General features: G+C 38.5%; 1 protein-coding gene across 1 annotated transcript in view; it reads right to left on the bottom strand.

Annotated features, from left to right (window-relative positions):
• Positions 1–10,509, bottom strand: part of LOC136447674 (mucin-6-like) — a 32,399-nt gene extending 21,890 nt beyond the window's left edge. The window contains exons 1-10 of the mRNA XM_066446716.1: positions 10,442–10,509; positions 9,876–10,046; positions 6,661–6,758; positions 5,566–5,664; positions 5,010–5,105; positions 4,324–4,419; positions 3,731–3,832; positions 1,731–1,826; positions 1,013–1,200; positions 168–369 (exon numbers count right to left, since the gene is read on the bottom strand). Coding sequence (XP_066302813.1) covers positions 168–369; positions 1,013–1,200; positions 1,731–1,826; positions 3,731–3,832; positions 4,324–4,419; positions 5,010–5,105; positions 5,566–5,664; positions 6,661–6,758; positions 9,876–10,046; positions 10,442–10,509 — 1,216 coding nt within the window. The remainder of the gene's footprint in view (positions 1–167; positions 370–1,012; positions 1,201–1,730; positions 1,827–3,730; positions 3,833–4,323; positions 4,420–5,009; positions 5,106–5,565; positions 5,665–6,660; positions 6,759–9,875; positions 10,047–10,441) is intronic.
• Positions 10,510–15,318: the final 4,809 nt, after the last annotated feature.

The following is a 15,318-nucleotide window of genomic DNA, read 5'->3' as shown; positions in this document are numbered from 1 at the left end:
AACAGTCACCAATTTATCACCTAAAATGGCAATTTTTTTCAGGATTGAAATAATTGTATTTGGCAAAATGCAGCAAAAGGGTATGAACTAGACTCAAACTATATGCGACTATGGCTCCAATTTTGGCACAGTCCACTTAGATACCCACTTTAGTAGATAAAACTCACCATCTAGGAAGTTGAGGATGGTGTAAGCTCCAATCCTCTCAGCAGTGATGGCGGCGTTGATGATGGCGGGTAGTGTCTGTTCCTGGTCCTGGTAGAACGTGTGATGACCGGGGGTGACCGTGATCTCCGCCGGACCGGAGATGATCCGAACGGCGATGTCACAGTCTGACTCGTCCACATTGCACTCAAACTTGTTCAGGATCTGGGGGTTAATGTTGTGTAACAGTTGTATTGAACACAGTGAAGTCAAACATTGTGCAACAGATACACATATTTTTCATGATATTAATATCTGGTGAAAACAAAGAAAGTAATTTTAGTTTCAACTCTTAATTAGGACTAAATGTGATCACATTATTTTAAGAATTTCAAAATTCATGACTAACCTTTTAACTTGACCTTTGAACAACACGTTTGTACAGAGTTTTCACACTAGTTACTGGTAAATGATATTATTATGTAGTTTGAGTGATATTTGACAATTTTCTAAACCAGAACAGAATAGGATTGAAAATATCATTACAATTCTCTTCCAGGTCAATAGATTTTTGTCTCTGTCATTTTGTCCTAAAAGAAGAAAAGCGGATCCGCAAAAAAGAGCTTTGCAACAGAACTGCCAGCTTAAAATTTTTGTGGCAGAGACCGTCATTCTCGTATAGGGCTGTTTAGCCATATTCGATGCCGTAGGGCTGATGTAAATTTGGATTTTACTATGATCAATACTGGGCAACGGAGGCCATATCTGCAGCAACATTTCTTTTTTTTAGTTTTCCTGGTGCAAATTTTTCATAAATCATCCACCCACAATATCCTTGAATCCTTGTCAAAAACAATAATTGGCCAACCTGAATATAGAACAGTCCTCCACACTCGTAAGCCAGGTTGTAGGAGCAGTTCCCGTGGAAGTAGAAGTGGTGTCCGTCAAACGTGCTGTAGTGGGTGTCGCCCCAGAAGGAACACGACCCCTCCTGTAGGGTCGACCCAACGGAGCCAAGCAGGGGGGTGGGGGTGGTGGCCACAGCACTGATCAGACCTGTACAACAGCAGGAAAATACACAAACATTTGTTTGATGGACAGTGTATATGTTGGATGTAAAATAAACGCAACCCTATGCTACTGCACTCATGGATCAAACCTGTGTAGCAATTGCAAAGTAGTATAGCAGGAATTTACTCTAAGTAGAAACAGAAAACAGAAAGTAAAGCATACCAAAGTAAGAACATTCAATTCATAGAATACAGATGAGTTGGAAATAACATGTATGATTATACACTGTATTTTACTATTTCATTTTAGATATTCAAGTCAGAAAGAAAGAAAATTAATGAATGAAAAAGAATGAGATAGAAAGAAAGGAAAGAAAGTGCAGAAGACGAAAGGAGATGAGTAAAAAGAAGAGAAAGGATATGAAGAAAAACAGAAAGAGAAAGCTAAATTTAAAAGCGAAATGGAAAGTAAGACAGAATGACCAAAAGATAAAAACAAAGGAAAGTGAATGAAAGAAGTAAAGGAATGAAGGAGTGGATGAATAAACAAAAGAGATAAGAAAGTGAAGGACTCACTGATTTCGCAGGTGTCTCCATCATACTCCTCCGGACACAGACACTTGTTGGGTGCAACGCACTGTCCTCCATTCAGACAGGGGGAGCCACAGATGGCTGCAAGGGAAACATATCCTGTCACTATCAGACAGTTCAAGCTCTTTCCTAATCGGAACCTCTAAAGAACTTTTTTTATATTCCCCTTCCAGTGGGAAGGGGGATATATTGTTTTTGCTTGCCTGTTCTTCTTCTTTCTTCTTCTTCTTCTGCCAAAAACCAAGTAGATGCGCGGTGGTAGCTCTACTAATGTTATTGCAGAAAGTTATATGTACCTTATGTTACAATGTACGGATGTTATATTTGAGATGTAGGTACCTGTAGGAAAGGTGAATACACCTGACAATAAATTATGCTAATGAGTACCTTTTTTGCATAATCTATGCATAAACTTGTATTTCCCTTACCATAAAAGCTGTGGATGTCATCTTTGAAATGTAGGTACCTTTAGGAAAGGTGAATGCACCTGGACATAAATTATGGTAATGAGGACCTCATTTGCATAATTTATGCAGAAACGTGTACTTCCGTTACCGTAAAAGCTGCAGATGTCATATTTGAGATGTAGGTACCTTCAGGAAAGGTGAACACACCTGGCCATGAATTATGCTAATGAGGACCTCATTTGCATAATTTATGCATAAACTTATATTTCCCTTACCGTAAAGGCTGCGGATGTCATCTTTAAGATGTAGGTACCTTTAGGAAAGGTGAATGCACCTGGACATAAATTATGCTAATGAGGACCTAATTTGCATAATTTATGCATAAACTTGTATTTCCCTTACCGTAAAAGCTGCAGATGTCATATTTGAGATGTAGGTACCTTTAGGAAAGGTGAACACACCTGGCCAAAAATTATGCTAATGCAGACCTCATTTGCATAATTAATGCATAAACTTGTATATTCCTTACCGTAAAAGCTACGGATGTCATATATGAGATGTAGGTACCTTTAGGAAAGGTCAGGAAACCTGGCCATAAATTATGCTAATGAGGACCTCATTTGCATAATTTATCCATAAACTTGAATTTTCCTTACCGTAAAAGCTATGGATGTCATATTTGAGTTGTAGGTACCTTTAGGAAAGGCGACTACACCTGGCCATAAATTATGCTAATGTGGACCTCATTTGCATAATTTAGGCATAAACTTGTATTTCCCTTACCGTGAAAGCTACGGATGTCATATTTGAGATGTAGGTACCATTAGGAAGGGTCATAAAACCTAGCCATAAATTATGCTAATGAGGGCCTCGTTTGCATAATTTATGCATATCCCTCACCGTAAAGGCTACGATTGTCATATTTCAGATGTAGGTACCTTTAGGAGAGGTGAACACATCTGTATATAAATTATGCTAATGCCGACCTCCTTTGCATAATTTATGCAGAGACTTCATGGTAATGGGAGGGGAATATCCTGCATTTTCCCGAAAATGTTGCCATTCTAGTTTATTTACAGTCACGTCTTCATTGATTTTAAAACCTGTCAATGGTATGACATACATGTAATACTTAAAGATTCGGCCTTAAACACACAGACCCTTAAACTCAAAGGCACAGAACTTATAGATTATGATAATAGACCAACTTTTCCTCCTTTCAAATGTCAGATTTTAAAGCCCCACCTGACTGATTGAGTCTGTATTGCAGCAGGCAGTTTGTGTTTCCAATCTCTGATACCAAGGATTGAAAATCTGACCACGGACAGTATGTTCTTAACAGCCTTGTATTGTACTATCTTAGGACGATTACGGTGCAAAAGATGTTGATTAGCTTGAGTGCCTCCTTCCCCAATTCCATTGTTCTATCTAAGTGTTATGATGCTGATGAATACATTCAAAACAATCTTTAGTCTAAAGAGATATTTGAATGATGTAAACATGGACAACAACAACAACAAAACTGTTGTCTACATGTAGTCTAGATGTTTACAGAGCTCTTTAAAACAATAAACAGACCATTTTCGCAGTTGGCTCCCTCGTACCCCTCTGGACACTGGCACAGGTTCTGTTCGATACACCGCCCGCCATGGAGGCACTCCCCACCGCAGTCAAAATCAGCTGCAAAAATAAAATTGGTCCAAAAATCAAAATGCATCTTTGCTAAATTGATGTCAGACCTTAGAATGGCATGATGCGAGTTCATTATCTTTCGTCAATGCTCATAAAATGTAGTTCATAATTGTAGATGTATACAATAAAATGGTAGATGCTACTCACTTGAATCATTAAACAGACCCTTAGTGGTGAATAAGGAGGCAACAGTTACCAAACAATTTATAAACCAATGGAGCTGGCTGATCTGCCCCTGAGGCATTTAAGAAAAAAAATTAGTTACTATACTTTTAGTTTTTGAGCTTAGTACAATGCTTTACTTGTTGAGCTCTCCAAACACTTGACAGGTAAATCACAGCAAACCTCTTTCTTGGAGTTGGAGTGCTCTGATCAACACCACATCTGATTCAATCATTTCTCTATGACCTCTGACCTTGGGCTAGTCCATTTTATACTGAGGGGTGTACACGTGATACTAGTAACTGAATGGTTCTTACCAGTGGAACAGTCCAGACCGGACCATCCCAGGGGGCATGAGCAGGTGTCAGGGGCGATGCAGTCTCCTCCGTTCTTACAGGGGGCGCTGCATACCGCTGGAGGGGGGGGGGGGGGGACAAAACATAGAAACATTAGACTGGAAAAAAAGCAAAGATGAAGGAGTTTATGTTTGATTATGTAGATTTCCACGCTGTGAATCTTAAAGGCAACCAAAGCAATATTAGGGCCAAAAAAATGGAAATAGAAAAAAATGCTGAAATCTTTATGGTAATGACATTTACTAACATTGTTTAGCACATTTACATAGTAACTTCATACTTTGAGCATTTTAAAACCGCACAAAATTGTGTCGTACGATGGTCCCCTTAGTTTCGCGAGCCTACATAAACTCCGGCCACGATTTTCAGTGAGTTTTTGCATCACAATAACATCATATTTTTGCATCATGGATGTCGTTACATACTGTGACAATGTTGTTTGAACTAAGCATGCATAAAAATGACTAAATAACTTCACTTTCAAAATTCGGTTTTCGGCCCTAATATTGCTTGGGTTTCCTTCAACATATTTGAGTCATATACTTTTCCAGGTTTCTTTTATCCTGTATTGAATGAAATTACTGGAGTCTGCATTAATCATGCAAATGAGGTCCTCATTTGCATACCACCTTTCCATAATTTCTCACCTGTCTGACAGCTGTTACCGCTCCAGCCAGCTGGACAGGTGCACACGTTGGGCTTCTCACACGAACCGCCATTCAGACAGTCGAAACTGCAAACCGCTGGAAAATAGAGAATCAGCGTGATAGATTGTAGCGTAAAAGCTGCAATGCCATTTCTTTATATTTTCGTTTTTCTCTCTCACATCCTTTCTATCTTTTTTCTTTTTCACTTTTCCTTCTTCCCTTATTTCTGTCTTCTTTCCCTCAGGTTATAGTTTGCATAATGTCCTTATAAAACAAAACCTAAATGCATTCTAAGTTTAAAGTAACGAACCAAGTCTTTGTACTGTAATCGTTTCTTTTCTTTCTCACTTTCTTTTGTATCGTCAATTATTCATTCATTCTCAAGTTTTAAAACTATTTACGCTTGTTTATTCTTTTCATTCTTTTCAGCTTGCATGAAATACTTGCAAACTAAACCTAATGCATCGTGGCAGTCACGTTAAGTTATGAAAGAAAGTAACAAAACCAGTGCAAGGACTGTCAATCAAGAGGAGACCACAACGGAAGTGAGACTCACGTGTATCGCAGGTGTCTCCTGTGTACCCGGTACCGGTACAGTCACACGTGTTCGGTCCCACACATGACCCACCGTTACCACACCCCTGGCTGCAGATGGCTGGGTGGAGAAACAGAACATACGACATCATGCGGTATTGTTCTGAACTACAGGTATTGGCATAACAGATAAGGGTGATGTCGAAACTTCAGACGTTTTTAGTCGCTCGAACTCGAACGACGTTCTAGAAGGAGACAACCCTTATTGAGTACAAAATCAAAGAATGTTTAGACCTAGTAATAAGCAAAACGTTAAACTCGACATGTTGAATTGTCCGTATACTTGTACGTTCCAATGGTTAATTATTTTTTATCCAATTGTTTGTTTGCATGTATAGTTGTAGAAGAGCTTACGAAAGTCGCTGTACTTTTGTTGTGCCAATAAACATTTTTGCTATAAAAAGTGTTGTAGAAGACCTTACGAAAGTCGCTGTACTTTAATTTGTTGTGTCAATAAATATTGTTGCTATAAAAAGTGTTGTAGAAGACCTTACGAAAGTCGCTGTGCTTTTGTTGTGTCAATAAATATTGTTGCTTTAAAGTTGTAGAAGACCTTACGAAAGTCGCTGTACTTTTATTGTGTCAACAAATAAATTGTTGCTGTAAAAAGTGTTGTAGACGACATTACGAAAGTAGCTGTACTTTTTGCTGTGTCAATAAAGATTGTTGCTATAAAAAGTGTTGTAGAAGACATTACGAAAGTCACTGAACTTTTGTTGTGTCAATAAAGATTGTTGCTATTAAGTTGTAGAAGACCTTACGAAAGTCGCTGTACTTTTATTGTGTCAATAAATATTGTTGCTATAAAGTTATAGAAGACCTTACGAAAGTCGCTGTACTTTTATTGTGTCAACAAAGATTGTTGCTATAAAAAGTGTTGTAGAAGACATTACGAAAGTCACTGAACTTTTGTTGTGTCAAAAAAGATTGTTGCTATTAAGTTGTAGAAGACCTTACGAAAGTCGCTGTACCTTTGTTGTGTAAATCAAGATTGTTGCTATCATTTGAAAAGTGTTAACATCTACGAAAAGCCCTAGTCGCCTGTTGTTTCTCTCACCTATTTCACAGGTATCTCCCGTGTAGCCGTCGCAGCAGACAGTGATGGTGTCAGGTTCGGTCACTGTCACCAACTGGACGACCGTCTCAATGGTCGACCTGGAATAAACCGAGTTTGTTTGTTTGCTTGTTTGTTTGTTTGTTTGTGTTGTATTGTATACTCGGTAAACCGCCTCATCGCGTAGAACACCAGGTTACTGAAGAGTACAAGCTGCATATTCATCCGGACAGATTCATTTTGTCATGTCATGTCATGTGACATCATAAGGAATATATAACCACGCTACGTAACTACACATCAGGCCATGTTGATTTGATCATATGGATGATATCCTCTGGGAACCCCAGAACTGACGCGAGCATATACATGCGAATAAAAAAAGTTTGACAAAAAAAAAGTTACCTTCATTATGAAATCTACCTGACCAGGAAGGATGAACAAAGCTAAACACAAAGATTATGGTATACAGAATACTAGTAATAGATTCTTCATTTTTGTTCTTTCACAACCAATCGTCATTTTCTTCTTTGAATTTGGAATTGACGTTGGCAGTCTATGACATTGTCATCCGTTTTCTGAAATATTTGTTTTTGCAACTTAAACCATATAATTTCTCACTTTCCAGCTGCTTTGTATGATTTACAGTATGACCGAAACCTTTTTTAGGGAATGGACGAAAATTGATGCGCGCGCGCAGTCACCCATATCAAATCAACATGGCCTTATAATGAGCAGATGTTCTGATTCTCTGGATATAACGTTACTGTCTCTGTGTCAAGATTTATACACGAAGGCAGCTGGAAGACTATCACTACATTTCATGAGGAGGGACCAAGAAAACAGCGACGCTTGACCGAAGCGTTTGTAGGAAGGGGGTTGTAAGTCGGGACGAAACCCCGACACAGTTTAATTTAAAACTTAATCATTGGCCCCAAGTAAAGACGGAAGCAGATTCTGTCAAATGCAATTCGAGTTAAAGTCACTAATTAACGCCATCCAAACTTGATCCTATTGCTTATATAATCATGAGACATTATTGGGAGCAAAAAAAGCCCAGTACAGTCGGAAAACTAGTTATATAGGTTTTCTGAATGTTTGAAATAAAGCCTCGGCATGAGCTATTATAAAAATATCAACAATTCGGCCAGCAATAAGGAACAAAAAGTGTCTCGCTCTTGCAGTAGGAACGGTGGGAGGCAGAAGTAATTAAGTTTTTTGAGTTCAAATGCAATACGACTTTACGTATACGAGCTGGCGTCTTATATTCTGCTTTTAATTTGATTTGGATTCATTCGAAACAAGCGAGTTTTTTGACAAACAGATTAGAATTAGTGCACCAAAATGGCGTTCCAACACATACATTCTGAACAACATCGATTAACATTAAGAGCTACTGAATGAAACAGACTGAATCTTAAAACAACAGACGGAAAAGAATCAATGAGAAAAATATGAGCAAACACTTCTATAAACTACTCTCCAAGCAGAGGTTTGACTCCGGCTTGTTTTTTAAGTATTTTAGTCGGGCTTTCTATATTCTGTCAGGTCTTCTTTAGGTCGCCAAGCCACTGCTAGACCTTTCATGAATGGCCTTGAATCAGTTTGCCCCGTCCAGGGGTAAGTGCCGGCAGAGGTTTGGCTTAGTTTTAATGAACGTTCTGACAGTGCTTGGCTTGGCGACATAATGAAAACCTGACAAAGTAGAAAACCCGACAAAAGTACGTCAAAAACAAGTTAAGCCGGAGCCGAACCTCTGCTTGGTGATATTCTGTTAAACGTCATCTAGAGCATTAAACCACCACGTCCGGGATTGGCGCTCTCCCCGACCGTACCAATGACAAAAGAGGTGGGATTTAAAATCGATACATCGATAGAGTGAAGAGGGTGTGAATGGGGTACTTGTCGTAAGCCTATTAGTATAAACTCTGACTCAATACAGACGTTTATAATGCACAGAAGGCCCTAAGAACACTTCCGTTAATGGGGTTGACGTGTATATGTCATTGTGTAAGATTAGAAAGTAAAGGGAACAGCATTTTAGCTGAGAGTTTTGAATGACGTTAGCATTGACAAAGATATGACTGCAGCGAAATACCTTTTTCAGACTGAAGAGCGCTTCAGTACAAATCATGATGCGGTCCACGTGTTTACGTATAGCTTTTATTGTGTTAAGTTGGGAATCAAGGGGGGAAAGGCTTTGATATTGCGCTGCATAGTGTTTTGTGACGTTAACCGTGACGACAGAATTTACTTCTTTTTTCAGACTAAAGGCTGCAAGAGCACTTGATTACAACTGTTGATAGGTGTGACGTAATGATGTTATTGTGTAAGATTGGAAATCAAAAGGAAATCGGTTTTAACACTACTGATGACGATATAGTGACTGTCGCGGAAATAAAGTTTCAGAACATGTTTTGAAGGGTACTGGTGCATAAGTGCTTGTATCTTACGATTATCTTGACGTTAAACTGTGCAGGACAAGTGTACACATGCCACTACACATGCTACGAACTTTGCTTGTAGGCGAAAACAAGGAGTACCCACGTCGAACGCCACCACGTGTCAATGGCGCTCCTAGCAGAATTAGTGCAAAGCGCAGGCAGCAACCACCTGTTAACACGACAGTACACCTTGCCGTCCACAGTGGAGACAAGAACCAGACGGGAAAGCGTGTTCCTTCAAGATCTACTCTGAGGCTAGTAATTCATCAGTACATGTACATCCGTTCGCTATTGACTGGCAGCAAAAACAAAAAACCAAAAAAAAAACCCAGCGTGTTTTCATACTTCTGACTCATGCAGACCCTGCCAAACGTACAATCCTGACGGTACTGTTGTAGCTGTTTGGGTACACACCAATAGTTTGGGACACTTGAATACCTAGCCGCGTGTTTGTTTGTAATGAAGCCTGTGAGCGTTTGTATTGAATACTGTTACCAGGGCTAAGCCTTTGGCTAGTTGGGTAGCCCTGACTGTACTTTTTACAGCCGAATAAATCAAATCAAATCAATCAAATCTCCCTTATTCGACCACGCAGTAGAATTTGATACTATCGGGGGTAAGTGTAGTTAAACGGGATTCGCATAGACGTAGCGTAGCAGTAACCTGATAGAAATGGTGTTTCTGGTTGCATCGGCTAAAATCAGACGCGCAAACGTCACGACGTGTCAGTTACGGGGCCTAGCTGAAATAGTACAAAGCGCAGGCAACACCCACCTGTTGAAGTGACAGTACACTTTGCCGTCCACGGTGGATGTCTCTTTGCCCAGCAGTACGTCATTTGGCCGCTGGGTGGCGCAGTCCTGGTACCGTAGCTCCTTCCATACCGGTAGCTCCACCTCCTGCTCAACCTCCTTCTCCACAAGGACCTCTTTCTCGCAAAAGTTGCTGGAATTTCAAAATCAAATTTCTAATCCTCTAGCAATTCGATAGTTTCAGTACATTTTTGTTCGTGTCTAGGAGGGTTTGTGGATCAATTTTACATGGCTATATGGTCACGAATATATAAAAAATAACGTTTTGTTTTCACAGCCTTGAATTCAATACGTTTTCTTTATAATTTCTTTAGTTTACTTAATATCATAACGTGGCAAATAACAATCCTGACTAACAAAAGAAATCCTTTCACTGGCAAAAGGATACCGAATGAACTAGGAAAAAAACATTTTTTAGAACTTCAGATATTAATTTCGCTCAGAGGGTTCAACGCATCTTCTTTGCCAAGAACTGTGATAGGAAGCAAAGTTTATCTTTTTAAAAATGTCATCGGAAATTCTACCGACCTGTTTTGCGCAGTAACCTCCGCTGAAAAGAGCACGGACAGAAGGAACAAGGACACGAACGGTCCCATGGTCTCTCTCTCTTCGGCTCTAGGCGCCACTCCCGCCGAAGAATCACCAAGTAGAACTCGATGAAATAATTTTCACGAAAAAAATCTTATCTACAAACCCCCGCTTTCAAACGTAGGGGATTTGGTGAGGCGCGGAGTTCCACGCTACCTTTATACCTTACCGTATCGATTTTAACCCTTCGTGTGAGAGAAAAGATCTTTCCACAGGATGCGATCTTACCTTAGACGTAAATTCTCGAGGATGTTTACTCTTTAATTAATCTTATTAACGTTTATGAATGGAGAGAGTAGTACTTAAGCTTTCTACGTGCTGATTCACGTACATCGTCGCACTTGAAGTGCTAAAATCGATGAAGTATATAGAAGTGTATGCGCCACTTAGGGAAATAGCTCGTAGTGGGAGAACAAAGAGCTGAACCGTAGGGCGTGATCGGTAGGGTAGATGTGGGGAGAGAACTTTCTCCGCATCCGGGAGGCGGGAGAAACACCTGGTTGTTGCCATGGCAACGAGGATCCGACTTTTTGATGACTACACGATGTTAAAGTAGGTTTTACCGACGAATTTTTGTTTGTCATATAAATATATATCGTTTTTTACTGTATGCCACAGCAGTGGATCTCTGTTGAGTAACTTGAAGGGATGTTGGATTTTAAATGAAAAGTCTTAAGCTAAAGAGAAGAATGGTTGGACATGAGCGAACTGGACAAAACACTACGAGTTTACTACCAAGTACTAGTAACCCATAAACGACTGCTATATGAAATACATGTCCTTAATAACTTACATCTCCAACCCCAAAAAATTCTAATTGCAATGAAGACGAAGGAGTTCCTTTTTTAACATTTGCAAGGACTTTTTTCCAATTTTCAAGGTTACTAGTGTATATCGGAAACCCTAGGCTATTTGTCAATCCAGTTTGACGCGTCTGTTAAAAATACACGCTTTTCACTAGTTTAATTGTACATGGTATCTTCACTCCATAACGTGTATATTATAGATATTTAGATTTGTTAAAGTGACTGGCGGTACTTCGTACACTAAAATTCGTTTACCGCTGTTTGGTAATTTTATATCACGTGTACCGTATAGATTTTTGCACACTTTCTATTCATAAATTCAAAGCCAAAATACGTGCGACCAAGTCTTACTAATCCAGGATGTTTAAAAAGACTACACTGCACTTTCTCTGTTAAATAACCATCCTTTGTAATATGCTTAACGTAAATGCATAAATTCTTTTCTCAGGTTCCCTGAAAATAGCCCAATTCATTGCGCTATATACTTTCGTCAAACAAGTGACTGAGTCTAATGTACGGTGTTTTAAAGACTACATTTTTCCTGGTTTAGCGAGAATCTTAGCCTTTCATCGTGCTTTACTTATGGATTTTTCTCTTCCCATTCATTCATTCTTACTTCTATCTTATATTTATCTAAAGATGTAAAATGTTTTTCTCTCTTCAACAATTTTGCTTTTCGCTACGCTTAACATATAGATTTGTCGTCTGAAAGGTTGTATTCATTCCTAGTATACCTTTCTTTCTCTAAATACGTAATACATGGGACTGAGCCTCCGTAATTCAGGATGTTTGCTCACTTAGCTAAGCCAATTACGTCTCCTGTGTGTGAAGTAGGTTTTCAGTAAGATTACAGTAAGTAGAATATCCTCTCTGTTTCCAGTAATCGGTTGTGCAAACGCGGAGGGTTATTGATCCAGCCTGTGTAAACAGTGCGGCGGATCTCAAGTGCGGATGTGCACGTGCGCAGTGTGGTCGACTTCGGAGAAGCCGGGTTTTGCATCCATCCATTCATTCATTCGTTCGTTCCTTCACTCTTTCCATCATAAGTCATCGACCATATTTTCTAGACTTCTCAATCGAGATGAAAAAGTTGCGGAAATCGGCCAAAATAAGGTATACCAGTATTATCAGATATTAAGCTATTTTACACATATGGAGAAAACAAGTGTTAACACGAATGAAAAGGGAAAATCGCTAAATATATTTGGGCCAACTTGCATTTGATTTCTTTAACGCACAAACGAATACAAGGACACTCCTTGGGACACATTTTCAAAAATCTCCAATTGATACCTAGGGGTATAGAAACAAGTTTTGGTGGAGCATGAACCTTGATATCTTAAAATCAAAGTTAAGGAAATTTCTGCCATTAAATTTGACATTTTTCTTGTGGTTAAGGGTGCGCTACTAAAGTGCGAAGGACACGTAAAAATTGATGCCATCTGTACATTATACAATGACAGGGTCTAAACACTGTTTATAAAAGCCACGACAATTTCCAAACGTTTACTGACGAAAATAAAACTACAACCACGTTAACCTATCAAAACCCACTAATTGTAGAAAAATTGGACATTTCGTCTTTCACTACCTAATAAAATAAGTTAAACCCAAACAACTCTGTAGCAGTCACTTTTTCCACTTGTCACCATTGTTAATTTGCACTGTCTGTATACTTTTTCCTATACATTGTTTCATGTTAAAATTATCCCTCTGGTAAGAACTTACAAATAAAACTTTATCATAAAAACCGTTACAGTTTTGAATGTTGCATTGTTAGTCAATTATCTCCAAGGCTGTATGTAAGTGTGTTAAAAGGGGTATAAACTTTAAGGTGCCATAACTGTCTTAAGGTGAGACTTTGTGATACTTCTGATACATTGAGACGTGGAAGATGACCCTCAAGTATCAATTTATTCTTGTGTATGAACCCATGTACAACAATACAATACAATTTCTGATATGTCTCGAGTACCGGTATCAAGCATTGTCTACATGTAATTGTTCATTTGGACAGTAAAGTGTGAATACAATACATACCAAACAATAAGACCAATATATGAGCGCTCACCCAGTCACCTTTTAAAACCGTAAAATATCAAGTCAGCATATAACATAATTCTACAACATAATATATGGTTGATATAGTAATCATAGTTCAATGTATAAACCAGGGAAAGGGTGAAAATGTCATTCAATGACTCAAACTTATAACAACTGGTTATCATGTTATTGCTTCTACTAACCTGAAACTGATTCTAACAAGGTCGAAATGATTCTACCAATGTTTAACTGCTTCTTACGATGTTATGGCCCATTCACATTTGTGTGTGTATTTGAGTCCGTATGAGTTGCGTATTGACATATTTTTGATTTAGGTAAAGTTACAGGGAAGAAGCTGTTTTCTACTTTTACACACCGTTCTGTAGCCTGGTTATCGAACCTAAAAATTGACTTCTTCGGCTGCAAACTTTACCTAGACCCAAAAGATGTCAATATGCAACTCATGCAGACATGAATATACAGTCACACAAGTGTGAACATGTTCTTAAACTGCTTCAAACTATGCTTCATAACTGCTTTCTTTTATATGCCCATGTACATGTACATTTGTATGATGCTGTTATTTAACACTAGTTAATATTCAACAGTGTATATGTACGTGATGCTATTGATACATTTAAGAAACACAACAAATACACAAGCAAGATAAACTCTAGATGCCCTGGCTATTGACAAGATGTTCCTGTCAATATTGCAAAAATGTATTAGAATGAATTCTTTTCTACTCCCATTCAATGTAATGCTGTAATGGTTCATTTAGTACCATGTGCGCCTGCCAAACAGAAGACCGAACTACTATCTTGGTGGGGACATTTTTCAAAAACATTCATTCAATAGTTAATTACTTTTTAGTAGTTAATTAGTCTTGTTCAGGAGTGTCAATTTTTTTATTTTTTGAACCATCTTGTATGATGATACTGATGGTTAGGGTTTCATTTATTTAGATGTATGGAATTACAAATGTATTATGATTAGGTATGACAGGATCATGGACATCCTGTCAATAGTACAAAAATATTCTTGTTGACCGGAGTCAACAAATATTTTTCCTGTCAATAGTACAAAAGAAATCTTAATGACAGGAACATCCTGTCAGTAGCCTCAGCCAAGTCTAAATACACCATGAATAATATAGTAAGTACTATGTACCTAAAACGCCAGATAAAAGATAAACATACATAATATGTAAATACCTTTCTGTAATTTCATTAGAATTCTTTATGGCTTACAATATATCCTTGACAATTCCCTTTGCTAAGGTTTTACATCAACTCAATGTGACGGTCAGCTCTCTTAAAGGCACCCAGAGCATTTTATGAGGCTTGAAAACTGTTCTAGTTGCTGTAATCTTCATGACATTGACATTTGATGCCACTGTTTATTACCACATTTGCGTGCTAATTTCATATCAAAAGTGCTCAAAAGCCGCACAAAAATAAGCTACATGGCGATTTTTTAGTTTCACGCGCCTAGTGTAAATAGACCGATACCATAGCCCCGCCCACCTCCGTCAAAATGTAGAAATGCAAAATTAAAACATAAAAATGAAAATATTTGACGGACATGCTGTCAAGATCTCATTGGTCAAACCGCTAATTGTGATGGACTGTCAGGATCAGTCTATTAGGGCTTAGATTTTCTATCAGTTCTCACCACACAACGACATCGTATCTTTGCTCCTTTAATGTCAATATGTAATGGTATAGTGTTGTTGAAACTTACGATGTGTAGGAATGACTAGAAATTTGAGTTTTTCTAATTCGAGTTTCAAGGCTCATAAAATGCTCTGGGTGCCTTTAAGGGTATGACAAAACTGTGCCCTCAACAAAGAGAATTCACCCTAAAGTTCTTGCCACAAAACAGGAAATGTTTCATATTTCTAAATGCAAGTTATTGCTTAAAAACTAGCAGCCTGTTTACCTACATTTCCTATGAATTCTCATTGTG

The sequence above is a fragment of the Branchiostoma lanceolatum genome, chromosome 13 (genome assembly GCF_035083965.1).
Source record: "Branchiostoma lanceolatum isolate klBraLanc5 chromosome 13, klBraLanc5.hap2, whole genome shotgun sequence".
In the NCBI taxonomy this organism is placed as follows: Eukaryota; Metazoa; Chordata; class Leptocardii; order Amphioxiformes; family Branchiostomatidae; genus Branchiostoma; species Branchiostoma lanceolatum.
Note: the sequence above shows the minus strand (reverse complement) of the source record. Positions and strands in the feature narration are given on the sequence as shown.